General features: G+C 42.4%; 1 protein-coding gene across 3 annotated transcripts in view; it reads right to left on the bottom strand.

Moving 5' to 3' along the window:
- LOC139759784 (uncharacterized) overlaps nucleotides 1-27,112 on the bottom strand; it is a 206,895-nt gene that overhangs the window by 105,787 nt on the left and 73,996 nt on the right. For all 3 annotated transcript variants that reach the window (XM_071682240.1, XM_071682238.1, XM_071682239.1), the window contains exon 2: nucleotides 24,340-25,775. In XM_071682240.1, the coding sequence (XP_071538341.1) occupies nucleotides 24,340-24,427 (88 nt within the window). In that variant the 5' untranslated portion in view covers nucleotides 24,428-25,775. The remainder of the gene's footprint in view (nucleotides 1-24,339; nucleotides 25,776-27,112) is intronic.

Genomic DNA, 27,112 nt, shown 5'->3' on the forward strand with positions numbered 1-27,112 from the left:
ACCAAGATAACAAGGTTGTGAGAAAACGCAACGAAGTTGTAAAGTGATGGGAGTACTTTGGAGGCATGCTGAAACTTTATTGATAGGGAAGAAGGACGTTCAAGGGAATAGAAAAATTAATGAAAGCCTTGTGCAAGATGAATGATATGTGGCAAATCATCTGGTGTGTATGGGAGTGCATTTGAGTTTAATAAGAAGGGGACTGAGTGTTGTTGATTGGTTAGTTAGGTTCTCCAGTGCTTTTAAAAGACAATGTGAGGTGTCGTAGGGGTGGCATAATGCACAGATATTGCTTTTATTTAGAGGCAAGAAGGGCGAGAGCGAATTCTCGAATTGCTGAGGCATGAGTCTATTAGGTACACAGTACTTGTTGTTGTGTATGGAAGGGTGGTGATTGAGGTGATGGTGGTATGCACGGGGCATCAGACTTGGGAGGAACGTTGAGGCTTCAGGAGAGGCACAGGGTGTATGAAGCTGGGAGGGTGAGGCAAGTGCCTTTTGGAAGGTGTTATACTCATATGGGGCAAATGGAAGCTAGTAAATGGAATGAGGAGATTTTACCAGAAGAGAGAAGTATGTATGTGATGAGGGAGGGAGGAGTGTGAATGGATCCTGGTGAGGGTGGGTCTGCATCAAGGGTTGTGTGATGTCACCATGGCTGTTAAATCTATTCATGGACCGGGTAGTGAGGGAGGCAAATGTGAAGGTCTTGGAGCGAAGGGCGGGTCGACAATGCGCTGGTGTGTGTGTGTGTGTGTGTGTGTGTGTGTAAGGTGGTGGTCAAGTGAGGTGAATCATTTACGACTTGCGGGTGACACAGCTCCAGTGGTTGACTCCAGAGAGACTCTCCAGTCTGGGGGAGTGTGTGGAGAATAGAAAGGAGAGAAAACGAGAAACAAAACTAAAGTAATGAGATGCAGTGTCAGTGTGAATGAGGAGGATGTGAAGTGATGTAGATACTTGGAAGCGGTGATGGCAGCTTAAGATCTTAGAGTGGAGGGAAGCTAAGAATCTGGTTGTGTTAAAGTGTGGAAACAGAGGACAGTCAGCGGGTATGTATGAATGTACAGTGGTCGCAACAATGTTGTATGGATGTGAATGTAGGGCCTCGAACGCGAGAGAAATGAGGAGGGCGGACTTGTTGGAAATTAAATGCCTTAGGACGATAGGTCGTGTGTAGCGAGTTGATGGTGCGGGGGACGATAGTGTCAGAAAGAAGGTTGGTAGAGAATGTAGTCTGATTCAGAGGGACGACCAGGGTGTGCTGAAATGGTTCGGACATAGGGAAAGAATGAGCGAAGACTAGGGTGATGGAGGGGGATCCATGTGTCAGAAGTGGAGGATAAAGGGGAATTCCTACCTAGCTACGTGTCCCTATGACGAGATTCTGAAGCGTGGAGCTCACCTCCTGACGAAAATGTAAAGCTAAGAAGAGAAGGTTGTGAAAATTAAGTGTTGCAGAGTGTCGTGTGTGAGAGTTACGTGTTGCAGAGTGTCGTGTGTGAGAGATGGAGAAAGAATATGTCTGCGGACTGGAATGCAAGCATCGGGTTTGGGTGTGAGGAAAAAAAGAAGACAGCAACACTGGCCAAAGAGAGAAACATGACAGCCACTGTAGTGCTGGCTCATTCCGTCGCCGTCACTAATCCTCCTGATACCCAGGCGTGAAGGGGACTTTGGATTATATGGGCCTGAACCTTCAGGAGGGCAAGAGGCGTGCATGGGTTAGAATGAAGTGGATCGAATTGGTATACGTTGGCCGAGGTATATATGTACCGGGTGTATGCAACGGTGAAGATAACTACGGAATTGTCTGCGGGGCTCAGCTGTGAATGGGAGGCCCTGGACTGGGTATAATATACATGACAGCTAGAAAGTGGATGTGCGCAAATGAGACCATTGTTCTTTTGTTCCTGGCGTTGCGTCAGTAAAGTGGTAATTGCAGTTAGATAACAATATTAATAGTTATGATGATGATAATAACAGTAACAATAATAATTGATCATAGTATTTCTATCATTATGATCATAACTATTACTTCGAAACATACTCTTACGTATACCATATACATCATACACAAACGCCCACACCCACAGCTCATCAGTGCACGGCCACACATCACTCCCCATTAAGATACGTCAGTGGAAATGATTAATTCGGATGCCATACATCACAAGTGCTTGTTTGTCTCGTATATCACACACGCTGGTGGGGCAATGCTGCGTCTGGTACTGTTCCTGCTATGCTGTTAACCAGGTAAGGTCATGCTGCATGCTATACTTCCTCTGCTATGCTGTGAACCAGGTGATATCATGCTGTTTGCTATACCTCCTCTTCTATGCTGTGAACCAGTGAAAAAATTGCTGCCTGCTATGCTCTCTCTGCTATTCTGTGGACTAGATAAGGTAATGCTGCATACTACCCTCCTCCTCATATGCTTTGGACCAGATGAGGTAATGCTGCATGCAATGCTCCACATACTATGCTGTGCATCAGACGAAACCAGTGCCAGCCTTCAGCATCTTGTCATCAGCTGATAAATAATAGGTTCCATAAATTGGCCCTGGTGTTTACGCCACCATTAACAGTTAATTAATACTGCTGATGAGCTGCACACCGGGGTATCGAACCACTGTATCTAAATACTTAATATACAAGATTAACCCGAGGCATATCAATGTGTATCTAGACCCCGCCCACTCACAGGCCCCCCAGCAACCAATCAAGAGCTGGCCTGGCGCATGGCGCAAAGACAACAAACATCAAACATGTTAACTGAAATGGCCGGGGCTTAATATGGCGCCACGCTGATGGCGCCACGCCTTAGCGACCTGTGATGGCGCATGCCGGCCGCCCAGCAGGTAAAGTTTCATATATCGGGCGACGGTAAGCACCAAACGCCGCTATATCAAGTTTTTGCGCGGGCGACCCAGGTACAAACAGCGTCACTGTTTGTGGCCGCCACTTACACCGCTGATGGAGGGGACATCCGCAGCCAATTAGGAACCGTGTTAATAATGTATGGACCAATCAGATAGCCTCTTGTATATGTACAAACCGCTGGCGATGAATGCGCCGTGCATTCGACCTAATAAAAGTGAATGGCACGCGAATGCCAGCCAATGGGAACGCGTTTTCCCGGAGTATGGACATATTTGGCGTCGCTGCATCGGCTTACTGCGCCAATCAGAGGTGGGATTACAAGCGAACTAACTGCCGAGAATACTGCATACATCTGGCTAATGAGGAGACACGTCAGGCATACATCAGCCAATGGGGACTCGTGTTACAACCCGAATCTGGTGGGACGAGGCCCTAAGAACGACTCCCACGTGGGTACCTTATGGATTCATATTCACCTTTATATATATATATATATATATATATATATATATATATATATATATAGAGAGAGAGAGAGAGAGAGAGAGAGAGAGGCAACCTATAATTAGGTCACATTTCTATGTGCACTCGCTGGTCCTCAGTTCACAGTATCTGGTCTCCAGGTAACAGTTTCTGGTCCTCAGGTCGCAGTATCTTGTCCTCAGGTCGCAGTATCTTGTCCTTAGGTCACAGCTTTTGGTCCTCAGGTCACAACATCTGGTCTACTTCCTGTTGACTTTACTACCCAATTACTTCTGTCTTCAGCAACTCGTTTCGCCTGCATTTCTTTCCTTCCTTCCTTCATCTTAATCTCAATCTTCATTCCCTCCTTCATTTTACCCTCAGATCGAAAGTCTTCACTTCCATTCGTCGACCTTCTTTCACTTCTTTCTTCATCTTACCCACAAACAAACAGTCTTTACCTTCATTCAACGGCTTTCCTTCAATTCTTCCTTCATCCTACCCTCAGCCTGACGGTCCCCATGTTCATTTGACGACTCTCCTTCCTTCACAGACTTTCAGGAAGTCAATACAGTAATACAGTGATTACAGACTCATGGAGTCACCAATGAGTGTCGTGCCTACGATACAGTCTTACGAAATCCACCAGGAACATTATCTTTTCTTGGTTGGCGGGTTGGTCGTTAGACCTATTAACTAACAGGGTCATTAAGGTCGTCAATGTCAAACGACAAGAGACACCAAACTGAAAAAAGGAAATCTTAAATATTTTCTTTAGGTATTATGAACAAGTATAAGGCCATGTAGCCTTTCAATATTATGTGGGTCTTGTCTCCTCAATATTTTGGCTCAGAGCAGAGCTACGCTGCTGACTGAAGATGAAATAAGTACAATAGGAAGAGAGAAAATATGCGTGCGTGAGATGGCCGCGTATTACCTCGCTGCATTTAGATAACTTTATAAAAAGAAAAAGAAGAGGGAGAAGTAGGAGAGAGAAGAGGAGGAGGAGGAGGAAGAAGGAGCGGAGTTAGGTCAGTCATGGCCTTTTCGCCTTTGATTTTTAGGAGTGTGGTACGTGATCTTATTCAAGTCTGTTGGAGAGAATCCAAGATAGAATTAGACATATTGAGAGGCAAAGCCAAGGCATCTGATCCCACTTCGGTACATCCAGCCTCTCCGTACACAGAGGGGCTGTGGCTTGTGTGTGTGAATATTATACACTGCCCACAGAATACATACTCAACTTATCTCCACCACAGTTCCCTCCCTCAGGTATAAACTGCCAAAAGTGAGGATCTCCACAGGCGATTATCAGTCACCATTTCCTTTTGCATGACCTGAGCCATTCCCGCGCTCGTATTGTCCTAAATATGCAAATATTATGAAGCTTGTTTGGCGCAGGCAAGTGATCAACTCGTGTGGTCATTACAATGATCTCAAAGGCGACAATATGATACTCAGGAAACATCCGGAGGTGAGAATTAACTTGGCATACATCAGTATAAATAACACTGTTCATGTGTGGGTATTGTCATGAATGCTGCTGATAACCGGACAGAAAAGGGATTATTATTATCATTATCATCTTCGTTGTTCTTATCATTGATATTATTATCAATATCATATTTCCACTATCTGTAACCATGAGTAAGACACCCCAAAAAATGGTGAAAAGTTCACAGAATTATAATTTTTTCTCATCCAAGTTTCATATTTGCAGCATTTTTTTTCCACTATTATCGCATTTTCCTTTATTCTTTGCACTCACTCTGATGATCCTTACCCAGTTCATGCCAGATATCCTCATGTGATCTTTCACTTATGATTTCTGGTTCATTTTTTTTCCTTCGATTTTTTTTTCAATCATCTTTGACTATTACAGTCTGACCCATAATGACCTGATTAACTGTGGTACTGAACCAATGTGCACCAAGTGGACCATATCTAATGTTCTTATACGGGGATCTTAGATATATTACCCGATTTTTGATATATGACCTCGTTTAACTTATTTCTCCTCACCTCCTCCTCCCGATACTATAAGAATTTCTAGGTGACCTTTAAAAATGAGTTATGTTGGTAATTCGATGATTATTTTTTCCTACAATGTTCGAGCCAACTACGAATTTAATTTTTTTTTTTTTCCTAGGAGTCCAGGCCCTGAAGTGAGGGAATTTGGATATGACCTTTGACCTGTGATATATGAACTCAAATGATCTCACTTTTCCGTTACCTTTCCTACAGGATCTAGGCATCGCGTACCAAACATGGCCCCACTCGTGTCGCGGGTCACTGCCCGTGACCTCACACGGCGGGAATGGTGGGATTTCTTTGTTTTTATGGGGCTTTTGATTGGTGCAAGATGACCTGGATAGTCATAGGAGGCCATGGATCCTATCTGCCTGCTCCCATGCTCTCTATTACCATCAATAATATCATTATCATTACTACGATCATTTTTACCATCATTGTCATCATTTTCATCATGCGAGAGTGTTCCCCTTGCCTCAGCGAGGTAGCGTCAGGGATAAAAGAGCAATGGCCCCATTTTTTTTGTTATACACATCCAGTCACCAGCTGACATGTACCATGCACTGAAATCAAAGCCGGCCCTCCACAGCCAAGCCCCACAAACCACTCCAGTGATTTATCTTGACCACTTCATTTGCCTTGATTCAGTCCACCTGACAATGTTACGCGCCCGCCCCCTGTATACCACAACGATGAAGTTTATTCTTTCCCGAGCACGCCTCTCGCTCAGCTTGCCATGCCCTCCTAAAGCCTCCTTCACACCATGCTATACTCCTTACTGGTTATGTTGATAGTCTGATTTACGTAACTTAAGGAGAAACAGTATGTCCTGCCTATCATAAAGACAAGCTAGGCATTCAGTTGATAGTGACTTCTTTGAATTGGTGCAATGACCCTACTAGCTGTAGACCTATCTGTTGCAACAATACACGCATCAAGTGGGAGTAATGACCGATAGTCTCATACAGTCTGAGTGGAATATGTGGAACTCACAAAAAACAGAACTCTTAAGATAGTTAAATGAGTAGCATGTATTCTGCGTGCTTTATGTAATACACACGATCCAGCCACGGCCCTGTGAAGCTTAAAAGGTGTGCTGGGAACTCTGAGCGAAACGCTTCGGTCGGATCCGAATCTGATAAAAGAGATTCAGATGCGATACACCACAATGGATTCAAAGGTACGAGTTGTAATGTGTTTGGACATACTCAACCATCCAGCCGAGTGGAGATTTCTGTTTTTGTAACTGTCTACCCACCACATCTTTGACACGTTCGCCATTTGTATCCCCAGGATAGAGGTTGATACGCGATAGGCTCAGTATCTTCGTATCTAATGTAACAATTCAGAAGCGAGCTGGATATTGGAGTAATATGACAATTAACTATGTTTTCTCTCCAGAGTATAGGAGAGCCATGGCATCATTGTCACTATCATTATCATCAATTATCATCATTTATTACTATTATCATTTTTATCAATGGTTGTATTAGTGTCAGCAATTTTAGTAACGTAATCACACGCACACACATATGTATAATATATATATATATATATATATATATATATATATATATATATATATATGTATATATATATATATTACGAATCTGATTGTACGAACTCAAACCCTTATCCCAAATCAAAATCTTGAAAGCAGGTACCCAGTTCACAGTCCCATTAATAAAGTGGAATGATGATGTAGGGTGGGCTGAAGTGGTGATGCAGTGGATGCATCCTGCTGGGCTAAAGTGGCTATCTAGTGTTGCTGTAGTGGGCCGACTGCGTGGGTTCGAACCCTTGATGGCGAACCAAGGTGACATTTTCGACACGACACCCACCAGCGATAGAAACTGTCAGCTAAATCTCAACATTTTCGTTCTTGTGATTTTTTCTTCCTTTTGGTTATGTGGGTATTTAAGGAAACAATAAACCAGAAGGAAAATCACAAAAAAGATCGAAACTATGGACATGCTGTATGCGAAAACTATGGAAGACAAGGTTAGCTTCCCAGGTGACCTTCATATGTATGTGTGTGTGTGTGCAAGTGTGTAGTGTGTGTATTACCTGCGTTCTTGCATCTCGGTTTTCCAATGAACACACACGTATACGCACACATATGCGAGTGTGTACCTACTCAGACAATGAATTATGTACGTGTCTGTGTTTCTGTCTGTGTCAGTTTGTGGAACAGATGATTCTTTACCCTTTCTCTCTGCCTGAAGCTTTCTGTCTAAAGTTTTTTTTTTTATATATTCTCTTCAAATTGTCTCCCCATTCACAGGGCGCAACGGATTCCACGTTTTTTACCTCATTAAGCGAACCCATTTAAAAGAACTGCTTCATGTATCATCATTATTGTGGAAAATACTACTTTGCGAACGCCATTAAGATGCAGACCGGGGCAGTTCTATTATACTAATTATCAAGAATATAAAAATCATGGAAATTTGCCCGATTATAGAATTAAGCGAAACCTTACGTCAAATCCTATCAGTTTTTTTTTTGGTCGTATGTGGTCAACAGGGGGCAAAGTGCTCACTCACAGATATGTGCACAACCACAGCAATGTACCTACCCAGTGCAATGTGTACAACCACAGCAATGTACCTACCCAGTGCAATGTGTACAACCATAGCAATGTACTTACCCAGTGCAATGTGTACAACCACAGCAATGTACCTACCCAGTGCAATGTATACAACTACAGCAATGTACATACCCAGGGCAATGTATACCCAGGGCAATGTATATAACCACAGCAAAGTGCACACTCACAGCAATATGCACACCTACAACAATGTGAGCACCCTCAGCAATGTGAACATCCACGGTAATGTACACATGTGCAGCAATGTGCACACCCACAGCAATGTGCACACCCACATGCACAAAATTGTTCAACGATTCGACTCTAGTGATCAACTGCCTGAGTGCATTTGCACAGTGGCTCGTGCTTAATGTTCTCTCTCAGTCATTCGAGTACATCTGTACGTTAATTGTACATTCTTAGTCACGAGTTCATTTCTATGCTGTTGTGGCTTAATTGTACACTCCCAGCAACCTGAGTACGTTTCGATCGTTCTGAAAGCTATGTTATGTACTCATAGTCACCCAAGTACATTTGCACACTACTGTGAATCATTTGTACATTCTCAATCACTTGAGTACACCTGTACGTTGCTGCGAGTTCACTGTACATTCTCACGAATATGAGTACATTATTCTGGAACTATTGTAAGGATTCGAAGTCTCTTGCATAGCGTATGGCGCGGGGTGATCTTGTTATGTATAGTGCCAAGATACTTCATGCATTTCGTATGTATGAACATATACATATACACGTGTGTGTGTGTGTAGGTGTGGAGGACGTCAGGGGTTCACGGTCCGGTAGCCACCAACAGTGGATGATTGGACTAAGTACTTGATTAAACGGAGGAGGTCAAGTGTGGCTGAATGGACGGTCGTGTAAGATGCTGGCTGTGTGTGGACATGGCAGGCGGGAGGCCAGTAGCGGGTGTCCAGCGCGATAAGATCTTGAGGTTGGACTTCATCTCTCGTTATCCTTGTAAATTGGTATTTTAGAGCAGGACCCATGCATAACCTGGATATATATATATACGTTGCTGGTTAAGAGTGTAAAAGATGCTGATATGAAAATATTCTTCGTGGCAGTACCTTAATTCTTCTTGGATATTTACATTCTCTTGACATAGCTCGACTGAAGACGTTGCATAATCTTGTTCCATGAAATGATTCGTGTCTACGTATATATATTTTCCGTAAGCGCAAACATAGCATGTAAAGTTATGTGGGTCTTATATCACTTTATTTTACTGTTTTTTTTTTTCAGGGGGTATCTCTGTCTTTCTCTTTCTCGTTGTTTTCCCTGGGTAGAGAATATGACTCTCCTTCTCGTCCATATAAATCATGAGATCGTGAGAGATAAATCATCCGTGTGTAAACACCGAGTCAAAGGCGAGTATCGAATGCTTGATCAACAACGATGGGCGAATGTTTTTGTCCCACTAGAGAATGCAATTTAGGCATAGGATCTCTGGCGGAGGAGGGGGTACGCTCGCTCGAATCGCGTTGGAAAGGCTCCTTGTACTTTGAAGAATGAAGAGGATTTCGATTATCAGAATAAAAAGAGCAGTAACGCAGAAGTGCGATTTATAATTCTACTTTTTTTCTTAAAGATTATCCCTCACAATCTTGTGATCCATGGCGTCATGGAACACTATCTGTGATCCATGACATCAGAGGTTATTATCCAATCAAGTTTCATGACACATGACGTCAGAAAACCCTCTCTAATCAGACTCACGCTCCACGACGTCAGAGAACATTATCCAATCAAGCCTTATGATCTAGTGACGTCAGAGAACATTATCCAATCGAGGCTCATGATCCATGACGTCAGAGAACACTATCCAACCATTCAGTGACGTAAAGACTCACATTGACTGACGATTACATTTTGGATTCGTCTGTGTCCTGAATGCCCTAATCATAGGCTGAGCATGTGTGAGAGCTGGCGACTGAATTGACTCTTTGAGAACGAGAAAATACGACTAATGGGTATGACGTCGTGACCTCTAAAGGGTCAGGTCAAAGCCCAGGCCATCATTCCCAAGTGTCGTAGCTTTGAGGTCGAGGGGTCGTACCGTCGAGCTCCAGCGTCGTACCGTCACGGGCTGAGGGTTGATGACGACAGGTATTTGGACTCCCAGGGTTGCAGTTTGGCCTGGTGGGTTCCCGTCTCGGGTGTCAGAACTTGGCGAGGTGATCGAGACTGTGTTGGAGCAGCTTCGAGCGCCGGCCCGGCACCTAGCTGCCTCAACTCCGCCATAAAAACTATCCAGCTCTTGCTTTTATTATTCTGTGAGTGGCTCTGGTTCGTCCCACATGCATCATATAAGGCCGTAACCCTCTCCCTCTCCCCACCATCCCTCCTCCTCCTCACGACTCCTAGCCTCCCCTCTCCCCTCCCTTACCTCCCCGCGACACCTCCGACACAGCAGCGTCAACTCGAACAACATATTTCCCTAGCATCTACGGGTGGGCGAGCTCCTCTCGAACTCTCTCTTCCCTTTCTCCTTACGTCTGCTACTCCAGGTCTTCCTCCTCTTCGCTTCTCTGTCCACCCAGAGGAGCAAGGAGAGACTGCGTTCCGCATTCCATCGTTCCCACGTCCAAGGGGCCTCGAACATCCAGTTCGTTCCCAACTCTTCGTGTCATCCATAGTCGAGGAATGAATCTCCAAGATGGTGCGCCACTGACGGAAGGCGTTCGAGGCTAATCTTTAAATTCACCCGACGGGTAATACGAGCCGATGAGCCGTGGTCCGCGTGTCCACTAGTTATCATTTCACGCTTCCTTTATTCCCCTCCTGGCACGAGTTTTCGTCTCTATCTGACATGACACCGATGTCCAGGTGGGGGTCCTCTTCTATTCCGGTGGGAGGGAGTAAATCCATCTGACGAAGATCAAGCCAGCTTTAAGGGGATCTTCGTATTACTGTTCTTATAAAAGGGGGCAGGGCTTCTCGACGGGCGCTCCGTCAAGCATTGGCGACGAATCAGAGTGTCACTGAGACACGTCGCGTCCGAGAGAGAGAGAGAGAGAGAGAGAGAGAGAGAGAGAGAGAGAGAGAGGAGTAATTACCGGAGCTAAAGATCCGTGTTCGATTAGACAGGGATGTTCTTTCCTGGGGTACAATAATTGCAGCAGTATTACGTGGCGCAGCGCCCAGGACAACGCCTCTGTCCCTCTCTCATTACCGAAAAGATGTGACCCGATATGAAAATTAGACGTTTCCTCTTTCTTTTTTTCCATTTTCGTTTCGTAAGGTCAGACAGCATTACGAGAGATGGAGTGTGTGTCTCTTAGTATTTACCTGATAGTGAGCTTTTATCCCTGCCTGACTTATGGCCTCAGACACGGAAGATTTTGTTAACATTTTCGACCAACGCTGATAAGCTTTTAGCATCATTTGTCCTGTTCGGCAAAAGAGACTTACACAAATACCGATAAACATCCCACAGGAACATGCCTCTGACTGAGAGAGGGAAAACCAAGCATAGATCTGATTGACTATGCAACCGCAGCTTCTATTAAAGTGACACCGATAGAAGAAATGACCCCATTGCACAGAGACAAAAGTGAGGATCCTATTATTTGCGAAGTGGTATCGAGGAGGGTTGTGTGTTCCACTCCATCATTCCGCTGGTCATAAATTTGCAACAAACAAAGGAGTAATAATTTTTGCTTTTCACATTCCCCCGTGTTCCTTGTAAACGACACATTAGCATAGTTCTAATAACTTATTTCATGATTTATAATACCTGAAAATATATGCAAGTAGGTTTGCGGCAGGGGTGTGTGATGTCTCCATGGTTGTTTAATTTGTTTATGAATGGGGTTGTTAGGGAGGTAAATGCAAGAGTTTTGGAAAGAGGGGCAAGTATGAAGTCTGTTGGGGATGAGAGAGCTTGGGAAGTGAGTCAGTTGTTGTTCGCTGATGATACAGCGCTGGTGGCTGATTCATGTGAGAAACTGCAGAAGCTGGTGACTGAGTTTGGTAAAGTGTGTGGAAGAAGAAAGTTAAGAGTAAATGTGAATAAGAGCAAGGTTATTAGGTACAGTAGGGTTGAGGGTCAAGTCAATTGGGAGGTGAGTTTGAATGGAGAAAAACTGGAGGAAGTGAAGTGTTTTAGATATCTGGGAGTGGATCTGGCAGCGGATGGAACCATGGAAGCGGAAGTGGATCATAGGGTGGGGGAGGGGGCGAAAATTCTGGGAGCCTTGAAGAATGTGTGGAAGTCGAGAACATTATCTCGGAAAGCAAAAATGGGTATGTTTGAAGGAATAGTGGTTCCAAAAATGTTGTATGGTTGCGAGGCGTGGGCTATGGATAGAGTTGTGCGCAGGAGGATGGATGTGCTGGAAATGAGATGTTTGAGGACAATGTGTGGTGTGAGGTGGTTTGATCGAGTGAGTAACGTAAGGGTAAGAGAGATGTGTGGAAATAAAAAGAGCGTGGTTGAGAGAGCAGAAGAGGGTGTTTTGAAGTGGTTTGGGCACATGGAGAGGATGAGTGAGGAAAGATTGACCAAGAGGATATATGTGTCGGAGGTGGAGGGAACAAGGAGAAGAGGGAGACCAAATTGGAGGTGGAAAGATGGAGTGAAAAAGATTTTGTGTGATCGGGGCCTGAACATGCAGGAGGGTGAAAGGAGGGCAAGGAATAAAGTGAATTGGAGCGATGTGGTATACCGGGGTTGACGTGCTGTCAGTGGATTGAATCAAGGCATGTGAAGCGTCTGGGGTAAGCCATGGAATGCTGTGTAGGTATGTATATTTGCGTGTGTGGACGTATGTATATACATGTGTATGGGGGGGGGGGGTTGGGCCATTTCTTTCGTCTGTTTCCTTGCGCTACCTCGCAAACGCGGGAGACAGCGACAAAGTATAAAAAAAAAAATATATATATATATATATATATATATATATATATATATATATATATATATATATATATATAGAATTGAATACATTATATTTCGTTATTAATCTCTTATATTCTCTAATTTTCTTAGCATTGTACCATTAGGTAGGTGCTCAAACACCGGTTGTCTATAGTTATCCATTTAATCTATCCAAGCTTTCGCCTTCACAGAGGCATCGACAGGAATCTACAAAAAAAGAAAGGAAAACCGCTTCACAAAACTAGGATGTGATATGCAAAACGCAAACAATATATATATATATATATATATATATATATATATATATATATATATATATACACATATATATACACTATTTACGTGTCAGAGTCGTGGTCAGGTTGACCAGCAATCTATCCTTCACATTCGTCACTATCCCTTCAGGGACTGACCAATCACAACAGAGGTATCCGGTACTTGCTCCCCCCAAATGGTTGTTGGTGTGACCTCTCCTCACCTCTGCTGGTCAGTTCCTCCTATCCCCTCCCCCCCCTTCCCAATATCACGTGACTCCCGGCAGTCATCAGCCTTGCTGTGACGTCACAACGCACCATAACCTGGTCAGGTCACGTGAATATCAAAGCTCAAGGATTCAGCAGCTCTGAACATGCAGAAGGGCCGAAGATATTCATTTTCCCTACCGATATTCGAGACTGAATACTTCTACAGCATTAGAATACAACAATGTATGAATATTTTGAAGGATAAGCTAAGGAACACCTGCTTTTGTCGTTTCTAATGAAACAGTCTATGTTCTGTGGTCGTTTCTGCCTCATGGTAGTCGTTTTTACTATTCCAAGTCTCATGGTGGTCGTCCTTACTGTTGCCAGGATCTGAGTGGTCGTCTTTGCTGTTGTCAGTCTCATGGGGGGTCGTCTGACCCCTCTAGCCACCACATGACCTCTGACACCACTTAAAGTTCGTGTTTCCCAGCACCGTTGGAAGGCTGGGGGGGGGGAGTAGGGTAGGGGGTCACACTTGTAGCTACGGACAGGTGGTGTGTCAGCCAACCAGCTGACTGACACCACCTGATTATGGAAGCTGTCAGCTGATGTCAGCACGCAGATCGACACGGCTGATCATGGCGAGCGTCAGCAGGCGTAGCCTCCCATCGTGTTGATCTCGGAATAATAATCTTGTCGACTGACAATGGCTACTGTCTTATAAGGCCAGTGGGGAGCAAGAGGTGGGGAGCGGAGGGGTAGAGGGAGTGGAGAAGGTCTGCGAGAGGGAAGAAAGTGGGTAGAAGAAAGGTAGGGAGGGAAGAAAATGGGTGGAAGAAAGATGGGGAGGAAAGAAAATGGGTGGAAGAAAGAGGTGAACAGCTGGGGAGTAGGAGGAGGGGAGAAGAATAAACTAGGCTCTTGAATCTCTCCCATTCACATCAGTACGAGTCGCAAACATTTATTAAAAAAAACACATTACCAGAAGTAATTAGAAAATAATCCTCCGTCATAATTTAGCCTAAAGAAAGACTTTAGGATAAGAGTTATCTCGACAGCTCTAGATGAGAAGGCAATTATATTAAACTTTATATAATTCGAAGCGCTTATCTTCAATATCATAGAAGACGCGTGTCACTTACTTTAGAGGCAGTTCGAAATCCAAAGACTTCAGAATTACCGATATGTTTTCAAAAGTCCATCTTTCATATTCTTTTTTTTTTTCCTCCTGGGCCTCGTGCAAGTGGAGTGCTGGCCAGGAAGGAGGAGAGAAGGGCCCCAGTGCAATGTGATTTCCTTACTGGTGTTTAGAGTAGTAACTTCCCCAGCGAGTGTGACAGAAGATTGCGTGGGTCAACGATTTCCTGCTGGATCTCTTAAGACATTGAGCCTCGTTGGCTGTTCCTGGCTCATGCCAGTCGTCTCGTCAATGTATCATGAGGGAAGGAATGAGAGAGACTACATCTCTCTGCCATTCTATGATATGCCTCTCCTACATACAGCTCTCACTCACCGCTGGCTAACGACAATACGATGTAGACGCTTTACTGGTCACGAAAATCTGTCATTTTCTTCCGTCGATTTAGATTTTATGCTTCAAAAAGTTTAGCCGACACACACACACACACACACACACACACACACACACACACATTCATTTCCCACTCTGGTCAATAGGCCGTTTCGATGAGTCTTCCAGGATGGTCTGCTGCACAAAAATAGCCTGTCTGATGCCTGTGTCTCTGGCCAGGTTATATCTCTGTTCCTCTTCAGTAACCTCACGGGAGCAGGGCTGCCAACATGGTGGGTTCGTCTCTGGTTAATCTCATTCCACTTTAAGAACTTTGCTATCCACAAGAGTGAGAGGCAGCCCTGCACAGGTTTCCGTGAACCCTAATGATCAAGATATCTTGACGTCTTAAAGGTAATTAGCGAGGAAGGAGACATTATACCGACACTGATGACTTAAGACAGTTCCCTGTCAAAAACCTCGTTTTATAATTAAACAAACGAGTTCTTTTAATGTTTATAACGAATAATTATATTGCGCGTTTTGGAAGATAAATCTTCTATCTGTGGAAATACAAAATACTCCGTCGTTGAAGATGCTTCAAGCAATATCAAAGGGAAGTTAAAATAGTCATCAGTGAAAATGATGAGAAACAAATAGCATTGTGTTGCCTCTCGAAGTTAAAAACTTAAATTTACCTTCGAAAAATCTGCACAACATTAGTATATAATGACGAATATGACTTTTCTTGTCATGAATTGCATTTCTTCGTTGGACGCCCGGCAGTACAGTTAGACAGATGACCCACACAGTTCTTCATTGATTATATATATATATATATATATATATATATATATATATATATATATATATATATATATATATATATATATATGTTTATCTAGCAATCCAGGATCCCTTTCAGGAAGCTACTATATTTCTGCTACTGCTCTCCATGCAGTAGTACGAGAACTGATGATACCATACATGATACACCGACTGGTAGAAGTGATCATACAATGTTTTTGTGTTTGATGATATAATACATGAGAACGTGATACGAACAGAGGAAACCAGACAGGAAAAAAATAGATAAAATCATAGATTACACAGAATAAACAATTTCTTTAGGAATCTAAGGTAGGAAATAGAGTTTTGTAGACGTGGTGGAGCCTGTTATAGTATAAGATCTCTAAAATCTGCAGTGGAATAAGACAAGAGAATACTTTATCTTTAAATATAGAGGAAGGTTGAAAAAGGGGAACAATGCGATTAGAAAATAACATGTCGAAAAGCGAAAGGCATGGGCTCCATTAGAGCCACTCAGATTTCGAAAGGTATGGGAGAGGAAGGACAGATATGCCAGGATATGAATGGACGAAGAGAGGAATGTTTGTCAAAGAATAAAGGAGGAACATTCTCTCCCACTACCTGTGGTCAGCCTTGCACCTACTGCTTGGGGTCAACAAGAAAGAATTTTTGATTGCGAACAAGATCAGTCTCCAGTCCCACCCGCACTCCAGGCCCGATCACTTAGTCCTCAGCCCCCGTCTCCCTCAGCGTCTCACCACCAGTCCCCAAGTCTCAGACCCCAGCCCATAGTCTCTCACCCTCTAGTTCCTGGCCTCTGTCCCTCAATCAGCCCTGGTGCACAACCTCTCCGTTCCATTTATCTCAGGTGCGTTCACCTCTTCCACCTCTCACTATGAGCCTCTTCTATCTCTCACGTATTCTATCTCTCCCTTCCATACTTAGAAACCTCATCCATCTCGTAAAGGCTTTATCTCTCTCTTTCATACATCTCAGAAGTTCTATCCGTTCCATTTCTTTTGAATCTTCTTCCATCTCTCAGCATGATCCTTTTCCATCTCTTCCACTCTTCCACCTCTCTTCCAAATACTCCACGTCTTCTATCTCACTATCTCTCTCCCTTTGCTCCACTTCAATCTCCAAGAATCTCCATCTTTTCCTTCTCGCAGTGGCTCCAGTTATCTCTTCGCTCACCAGCGGTCTCTTCCATCTCTCACTGGCTCCATCCTCCCTCTGCTTCCTCAGACTCTTCCATCTCTACTCCCCTCCCACTACCAACCCATCCATCAACAGGTTATCGGCGAACCTCATCTTCCAATCATCATTACTACATACTTGCTTCCTTTGCTCAAAGACAAAAAAAAAAAAAGAAAAAAGAAAAGCAATACTGCTGAGCTCATTAGCAATTACAGCTCGATAACTAAAGACAAAATAACTGTACTTAATTGTTGGTTATCATATACAGATTTCTCTGGGTGTTATCTTGTTACATTGGGAGATATAGCAAAAAATAGGACAAGTCTGTGTACGTTTATAATCGCACTTCAATAACTGTGGCCAAGATAACTCTGCGTAATTACCGATGCTGTTAATAAATTCCAGAGTGGGTTATCTTAATGTGTTATCGTGAGGTGTCATCTTGGTCGTTGGTAAGTGTGTAACGCGCCACCATGTCGTCTACTTTACTAATGCCTTTACATGGACACCGTCTGGCAACTACTTGTTAGTGTGTGTGTGCGCGAAGGATGGGATAACATCCTGTAGTAATGGGACTTGTAAAGCCATTTATTTGAACATTGCTTTACTGGATGTATCTGTATACCATTTGCCATTTATCTTTATGCCATCTTGTGCAATATAATGTGCTATCTTGAGCTATCGTGTGTCACACGCTGTGCTATCGTATAACATTTAATCGTTCTCATCTCTGGCTATGTTTACCGCTGTTGAGGAAGGACTGGTTCATGGTCTATTCATTAAGAGCCAACATCACAGTTTTCCGATGGTACGTGGTCCTTAAACACGACGGTACGATCCTTAAACACGACGGAACGATCCTTGAACACGACGGAACGATCCTTAAACACGACGGTACGATCCTTGAACACGACGGTACGATTCTTGAACACGACGGTACGATTCTTGAACACGACGGGGCAATCTTGAGCACGATGGTGCAATCCTTGAGCACGACGGTACGACTCAGGAACACGATGGTACGACCCTTGGGCAAGACGAATTGTACCAATCCTGCCACAGAGTCGTGCCAATCGTGCTAAATGGGTTCAGCCATGGCCTTCCTCCCTGGTCAGGAGGAGGGGGTTAAGATTGACCCTACCATCAATTAAAGCCTCTAATTACCCGTTGCTGGACGGTTCCTGAAGCCAAATATAGCCAAGTTTAATAGTAATCATTATAATTAGGGAAGCCCTGACAGTATAGCTGACGAGAGGCTCCCTCCTTCATTTTAAATAAATACATTTTCGAACTTCAGAAAAGTTTATTTAGGGTGTGTGGAATCGATAACGAGCCCGGAGCGGAACCGGGAACTCATGGGTCGGGGTTCCCTGAGGAGGTAGACTGCCATCATATAATTGTGAGGAGAGAGAGAGAGAGAGAGAGAGAGAGAGAGAGAGAGAAGGGGCCGGCCGCATCTAGAACAAGTCTTCAAAATGATTTAGTTTCGTTCCAGTGTTTTAAACTCTGGTCTTATTGAAATAAGATTCGGAACTTGCAATTAAATGCTTCGGATTTTTATTCTGCCCAGACTCCATATCAATGCCTTTACTGGAAATAAATTTTTGCTCGATGCTCTTTTTTTTTTTCCTCCCAGTATCATCTACCCCAGGTGGTGGGAAGAGTTTCTTGCCTCAAATCTGTTCAGTACTGATGCTTTGGTCACTGTATCGAATCTATATTTAGTCCCGAAACCTAATGTTTCGAACGATAAGGTTCAACCCCCAAAAAGGGTTGATTGGTCACTATTATCCATTGCCCAGACGTTTTTGGTATACAATTATAAGGCCTATTATAAACTCACATTCCTGAGAGAATGTTGCCTTGAAATGGTCAGCTTCGGAGCAACATCTAATATTTTTGTTTCTGTTCTAGATGGCATCAGTGTGTGTGTGTGTACATCTCTATGTACAACATGTCTTTCATTCACTTCCACTGGAATCTCGATAGGATATTCAGTTCTTATATTGTAAACGCCTTTGATATACGCTTTCTCATAGTGCATTACTGTTATATTACATATAAACTATATAAACCATATATATCTTCATATTTGTGATTTGGAAGAACATGTCTAATTTGCAGTATTTAGAATATCTGGGGTTGTGCTAAAACAAACGAGTGGATCAAATTCTCTTAATTGTCTGCATTCTAGATCGTACCCTGTCACTCCACCATTCATGATTCTTTTACCGAATCTCCCCCTTTCACTTTCATCTGTCTCTTACCGAATCAGTGATCCTGATCCGATTCATTCGCCTTCTGATCTTACCCTGATAATCTTGATTATAATTATTTTAGTTCAAGAATTTCATAAACCCATTGATTCAGGACCTCCACTGAATATTATGGTCTTCGGTTACGTTCGACTGAATATTCTGGCCCAAGTGGTCCTCCACGCGTGTATGTGTGTGTGTGCACCTTCCCCTCCCCCTTGACGTGGTTCTCTTGAAATTCTGCAATTGGTCACAGGCAGCAAACAACGCCCTCTCTTCCTGATTCCGACGAGATTTTGCCATATATGAGAGAGAGAGAGAGAGAGAGAGAGAGAGAGAGAGAGAGAGAGAGAGAGAGAGAGAGAGAGACCACGAACCGGGAAACCATTAACGCAAATTGAAATTTATATATAGAAAAAAAAAATATATATGGAGGTCACTTCACGTAGCATGTGTACAAAATGAAATAGAAATATTGATACAAGGTAAGTACCTAATTACCTGCCAGATATAGATAATCAGAGAAGGAAAGCCTAATTGGCTACAGACAATTACATGTAGACATTTTAACTGTCTGGAAATAATTAGCGACATAAGGTTGGCTATTGCCCGGACCACACACAGACAAGACTATGCCACACACACACACACCAGAACACAATGCTACACCATGATTGAAAGCTGTATAGTAAACTCTCCGTAGTGAACTCTATATTGAATCTATATAGCGAACCTTGTATAGAGAACTCTATTAAACTCCCTATAGTGAACCTTCTATATAGAGAACCCTCGGTAATGAACTCTCCATAGGAAACCTGCTACAGTGACCTCTCTATATTGAACCCTCTATGGCGAAGCTTCTGTAAAGAACTCTCTATATTGAACTCAGCAGTGTATTAAGAAAAACATGAACCTTGATATTAGTAAGGGAATGTATTCCTGTAAAACAGGGAAAGAAAAGGGCGACGTAAAGGGCAGGAGATGATGAGCAAAAAAAAGAGTGAAATATAGAAATAGATTAGAAGTCAGATTACAGGAGGGACAATAGATCACTTTCCGTACCCATGGAAGGGGCGACCATCGTCCTGGGAATTATATAAAAGAATAATGTAAACCTTTTTTTTTTTTCCAGTGCGAAAAATAACTCGTGTCTCGTATCCCAGGGCGTGGAAATCTTATATGAATCAGCCTTTATAAAGCCTCAGACACATGGAACTATCAAAGAGAAATTCTGAAGATATTAATGTGTTAAAAAATATTTAAAGATGTGCCATGTTTTCATCTGACCACTTATCATAAATTACTCGTCTCTTGATAAAGTTGCTTATGTACTTGGGGGGAAAAAAAGTTATACAGCTCAAGTCTGGGGAGATTAATCTACACAGAGATCAATCAAATAGCGACGATGTTCCTTTTAATCCTGGTTCTTTGATATTCATTTTCAGATGAACAACTTTTCATAATGTCTTGGAAATTCTAAAGGTATCAGGAAAAGCAATTGCAAGATATCAGAATTGTGGCGATTACATAAAGGTTGAAGATAGCATATATATATATATATATATATATATATATAACCTGGATTAGGAAGAATGGGAGGGTCTATAGAGTGGCGAGTGGCACAGTCTTGTGCTTTATATAATTTACTCATCAAAATTAGCTTAATTAGCGAGTGCCAGCTTTCTGTCGACTTGCTCACCTCTCTAATCTCCACTCTCCCTCGGGCGCTCTCCCTTCACCACTCTCATCACTACTCTCTCCTCTCCCTCCTTATGTCGTCACTCTCCCGTCTTCACTTTTATACAGTCCTTTATTTTCGCCTCTATTCCGTAAGCACCCTTATCACTCTAATTCTAATATGATAACTTGTATATATCGACTTTAAGATTCTACCACATAGATGTCGCTATAAACTAACATCAATTTCAGCCTCTTGATCCCCCAAGACTACACACAGCAAGGGCCAAAAGCCAACGTGTTACCATAGAATCACTATCGTATATACATCACGATATGTCCCGCATATCTCGCATATATGATACATTATACGCCTGACCCTTATGTATTATACATACATCGTATACATCATCCAAGTCATACATAAGATACATACAGTTCCATGATAACTTATTTTCTAATTGGAACATCAGTTCCTAATTTGATGTTTTCTTTCCTGAACCTAGATCCTGATTTGAGTTAAGATTCAGTCAATAAGGACTTGATTTGATATAGACCCAATTTAATAAGGACTTCAATCGATTGAAATTCCCATTTCACACGGTCCTGATTTTCTCAAAAATAAGTGACAAGGCCAAGTTTTTTTTCTGTTTATCTGTAATTGCTGAAAAAAATGATCAAGTGTTTTTGATTTGGTGCATTCTTAGTGAACGTGTCTGACATGATAGACAATAAAGCTGCTTAACTTGGTTTGAAAACTTACTTGACTTTAAAACATTGACCGTGCTCACCTTACTTACCACTTAGATTTATGACAGTTGTATATAACAGTACACAAACTTACAAACTGTACGTAACATTTAGACTAATCAAACTTGCTTAAGTTAACACCGAGACATTGAACGAGTCTAACTTGATAACAGATGTTATAAGATTTACTTCATTTAGTAATAGGAGTGGTTGAGAATGCCTAACTTGAGTTCATCCAAGGCTGCCGAAGCGCTAATGAGGCTCATTAACCCAACTCTGATATAATCTAGATCTAATCATTAAGAATAATAATTACAGGTATATTGTGAGTTACTTTACAAACCATAAACATCTGGATGAGAGTAACAAAGGTTTCTTAATCTATATCTGACAGCCTGTGCGCAATTAGACGACAAACTAAAGTATGGATTCTGTTAAGCTTCAAAAGGTAAATGAGGAAAAAGACTTTAGGTGTAATAATCTCTGGCGACCTAAAGCCAAGTGAGCAGGGAATGGAAGCCGTGAAAGATGCGAATAAATTTTCCGAATCCATGAATAAAGTATTCGAATTCAATCCAGCTCAAGTCTACTTCGCTAATCCTCACTGTTTACAATTCACTGGTGCGTTCCCACCTCGAGCATCGTGTTCAGGTTCATCCGAACTGAAAAGAGCCAAACAAGAGAACGAACTGGGTACAGTGACCAGCTACCCAAGGTAATTCCTGGAACGAGAAACGAAATCCTACGAGAGCCAGCAAGACGACCTAACTAGAAGAGAGAAAAGTAAGAATCGATTTGGTGCAAGTATTTCCATGACTTGAGGGATTGATAATCTCGATCTAGGAAATTACTTAAGGTTCGACTTGTCTGATTACACAGAGAAGGAAGCGGAGAACCAATTTTTCAACAAGCTACTTAACATATGAAATCATTTACCGACTAGAGTAGTTCAAAGCAACCCCATAGATACATTTAACAACAGAACTGACAGATGTGAGATAAGAGCTCTTGATAACTTATCAGGCTTATCATAACCGCGAATAACAGAAGAGAATTCGTTCATAAACCCATAAGTCGTAGGTTAACATAGCCTGGAATAAATGATACATTTTGCTGGTCACAGTCTAGCAAAACGTAAGGAAATGATTATATCATATCTGGTTTTAGCTTAGGACAATCTACTGTAAGACTAGTTAGTTCTTGCTTATGACAGAATGTATCACAAGGCTCGTAGGCCGTAATACATCTTTGATATCTGAATGAGGCCTTAGTTCATCCTGGGATAACAGTTTGTGTAGCCCAAGTGACAGTGCCGCCCCCGCCGCAGCCACAGCCGCCATCTTGCCGCCGCCGCCCCATTGGCGGCGCCAACCTACGAATATGGGCTTTGCTCACTTATAATTCCCCAAACACTTATATAATGGGTACATTTGCTTCCCCTAGTGAACCTGTCACTTATACTTCCCGATAATTAAGGTCAGTAACATTTATTTATCCCTTATGGCAAACTTGTACATGGCGTTGTGATTGGTCAGTTGTGGTCATGCATTGAAATACCCGGGTATTCGTCTTGACATTCATGCACGATACTCCTTCGGTATACGTAATTACTCTATCATACTGTCATGCGCAAGTCATATTCGGTCCTATGCAATTATTATTGGTCGTAATGGGTCATACTCGGTCATATTGTGAATTGTAACTGGTCACATTTGTAATTGGTTATGATTGGTCAATTGATTGGTCACAATTGGTCATTTTCACTAACATTTTGCCATAATTCTATTCATAATTGCATCATACTGACCACAGGCGAGTATAAGCATACTCGATCTGGTTACCAGGTTGAGTATACTCAATTATACGCGCTTATACTCTCGTGATATACCAATAACAGATAACAGTTCGTTTTCTCCAAATTATAATTCGTGTCGATCTTTCACTATGCATACGTTACCAGTCATACACTACCCTAGCTATACACTACCCTAGCCATACACTACCCTAGCTATAAACTACCCAGCCATACACTGCCTTAGCTATACACTGCCCTAGCCATAAACTACCCTAGCCATACACAACCCTAGCTATACACAACCCCAGTTTACTTCATCGAAAACTTGTCTCGGTATATTTGCTACGCAAGTCGTACACTCTTGTATATTTTCATCACCTCTTTGTCTAAAGTATGTGCCACATATTTTATTAGTATGAGCAACGGAGCCTCGGGTATATCGTAGCTGGGTCATATGTCACAGATGATATGCGTTTAAGACTTTTATGAAAGACATTTACAAAACAAAATGGAGCCAGCGATATTTTGGCGACGATCGTCGATGTTAAGATATATTATTATTCACATATTTTATTCATAGATTTGAATTTCTAGTTATAAGTAGTAGGTTAGTTATGTCTGGGGGGAATAGTTGTACGGTATGAAAATCATTTGCTGATGAAGGTGCGATAATTACCATGGTATCAATACTCAGTAAAATATTAGTTATCCAGCATTTATAAACGAGAATGACCTCTGGAATTTCTTATCTAGTTTAGAAAAGTCACCGACCTAATTGGTATTTTGAGGTCAAGTCCCTACCTAACATGACAAGATCATGGACCTTACCTGTCATTGTTCCTTGTGGCATCATCATGAAGCACTATATACAACGGTACAAACAGATGACAGCCTGATATAATGTCATAAAATAACTACCTATCTGGTACGACCCGACCAGGAAACTGCCTCGTACAGTTACACTGGCGGGAGGAGGGTTACATCAATAGTACGAATAGACCAGAGGTTGTCTTACCTGGCAGAATGACGTCATTGGTGACGTGCCGACCGTTGTGGAGGCCAAGGAGGAAGTAATTCATGAGGACGACCTGGACAGCCACCATCTTGCCTCACGACTCTGAACGCACACACACACACGCACGAGCGCGTGTGTGTGTGTGTGGCTGGGCGCAGCTGAAACCTGGCGAGTCCCGTGTGTTCTCTACCCACTCAGCCAACTGGACATGACCGTGGCGGGTTTAAAAGACAGCGTCACTTGGGATCGAGGAGTTCACTCGGCTATAAAGCCTTCGTTCTATCTTCGTTCATACCTACTCATGGCTCGAACAAGTTCTATACGTTATCACTTAATAGTTTTCTCTATCTCGGGTCGTTATGCCACATATGGGTCTCTATATACTTTAAATCGGGTTGGTTGTAATGGGTCATTTGGTTATAGTCTATAATATCAGTCTTCTCCCATAGTTCTCCATTGTTCTCAAGATATGACTGTGATCAGTGGTCACCAGCGACTCATCTGTTCTGTTGTTCATCACCCCAAAAAAAAAATATGGAGCAGTATTAGTATTCTTCACTGTCCCTACAAGTCTCACCGGAGCATCATCATTATGGACGCCCTCTACGGAGGAGAACGGTGATCAGTACTTCTGCAGCCTTTAATAACTTGCCAAGCCACCATGTTATATTTCAATATTTTTCAGTCACAGGTCACTTATCTTGATGGAGCGAGCTGATCCCATCGGCACGTCTTACTTACTGCGATCGATAGAATCGGTGTTATTTGCATGGGCGATCATCACATAAAAACATTCGCTATATTCATATATGCTAATTAGAGAAGCTTATTGGCTTTGGTAATCGATTTCCCCACACAATTCATCATCATCTCGCTGTTCGCCATCATCTCAAAATCTATCTTCATAAATACTACTGATTACCAGGTCTGAATGTGTCCTTTAGTCTCTCCCACGCTGGTTGCATCCTGAGCCATTCATCTTACGTCTTGTCGGCCTTCGTTCTTGATCGGTTATCACTCCAAGTCCCCACTTTTTCTGAGCTGACCTGAACACACTCTTACACTGGAGGTGTTGTACGACTGATCAGCCTGAACACACCCTTTGCAGTGGTGTTCTCGTAGAAATAACCAGCCTGAACACACCCTTTGCACTGGAGGTGTTCTTGTAGAACTGACCAGCATGAACACACCCTTTACACTGGAGGTGTTCTCGTAGAACTGACCAGCCTGAACACACCCTCTACAGTGGAGGTGTTCTCGTAGAACTGACCAGCCCGAACACACCCTCTACAGTGGAGGTGTTCTCGTAGAACTGATCACAACAGGAGCGTCCGTGCTAGTCTGGGAGAAGGACCAATAAAGGGTCCAGGATGGGCGAGAGGCCAGGAGAGCGTCATCCCAACACCAAGTCAGATGGCTCTCGTACTCTCGTTAATCTGTCAACAGAAAAAAAAAGAGATAAGGTTGGATTAGAGATAGTGATTAACTTCCCTGTAAGCAAGCTGGGAGGGAAAAAGCAGCCTTATGGCCAGTCTGATGGGCACAATGAATAAACAAATAGCCACTGTATATAGCTCCTGACCAGCAAGATTTCAATCAAAATATATATATATATATATATATATATATATATATATATATATATATACACACGTAATACCTTCCAACAGCCAGGATTCGAACCCAGGACCTCCTGTGTTGTATTCCCGAATACCATGTTAAGGTCATGGGTTCGAATTCTCGCTGTCGGAGGGCATTATGTGTTTCATAAAAGTGTGCGTTCATATGCGCTATATTCGTGTTCATATACACAATATATATATATATATATATATATATATATATATATATATATATATATATATATATATAAGTACAATCTTGGCATATAGGTCACATTTTCCTTGGGCTTCAGGAAACTCTGGAAATAGGTGCGGGATAACATTAGGAATCTTCCTTCGGAGGAGGCTCTCTAAGGTAATCATAGATGTATAGATATTCCCAAATTTCTCCCAAGTAATTGACATCACAAACTAAGAAACATGATCAGAAGGAAAAAAGAAAAGAATACATTCACCATCGACAAAAATCACATAAATCAAAGCTTCAAACAGCACCGTCCCTAACCCAATCACTGGAGGGTGAACAAATTGGCAATTTTACTCTAACACGAAAACCTACGGCAACCAAATCTAGCGAAGAGACGAGAGAATGCTTGCCCTCCAAACCACAGCACATTGTTCACCTCCCCCCAGAATCATATCCACCACACATGAAGCTCTTTAACTGAAAAAAAGAACATCCCTTCTCTCAAAGAACAGACAAACACAAAGAAACCTCTTTACAAAATCGGCCACAAACCAACCACATTCATGACTAAACGAGTCGCCAAAAAAAAAGGAAAAAAAAATTCAACGCGAAGCAATTGATGATCCATTTTTCACTTTTGCTGACACTTTAAAAGCATTGAAAACTTTAAAGAAAACCATTCAAAAAAAAAAAAAAAAAAGGTACTGATGGCATTTCAGAATACCAGGGGAAAAAGAATACTTCCCACGTATTCCCAGCGTGTCGTAAAAGGTGACTAAAAGGGGTGGGGAGCTGGAAATCCTCCGTCCAGTTCGGCTTTTCCAAACGAAGGAATAGAGAAAGCGGGCAAGTGAGGATTTTCCTCTCAAAGGCTCAGTTATTTGCTCTTTACACTACCTTGCTATAGCGGAAAATGGCAATATATATATATATATATATATATATATATATATATATATATATA

The sequence above is a fragment of the Panulirus ornatus genome, chromosome 34, assembly GCF_036320965.1.
Source record: "Panulirus ornatus isolate Po-2019 chromosome 34, ASM3632096v1, whole genome shotgun sequence".
NCBI classification, from domain to species: Eukaryota; Metazoa; Arthropoda; class Malacostraca; order Decapoda; family Palinuridae; genus Panulirus; species Panulirus ornatus.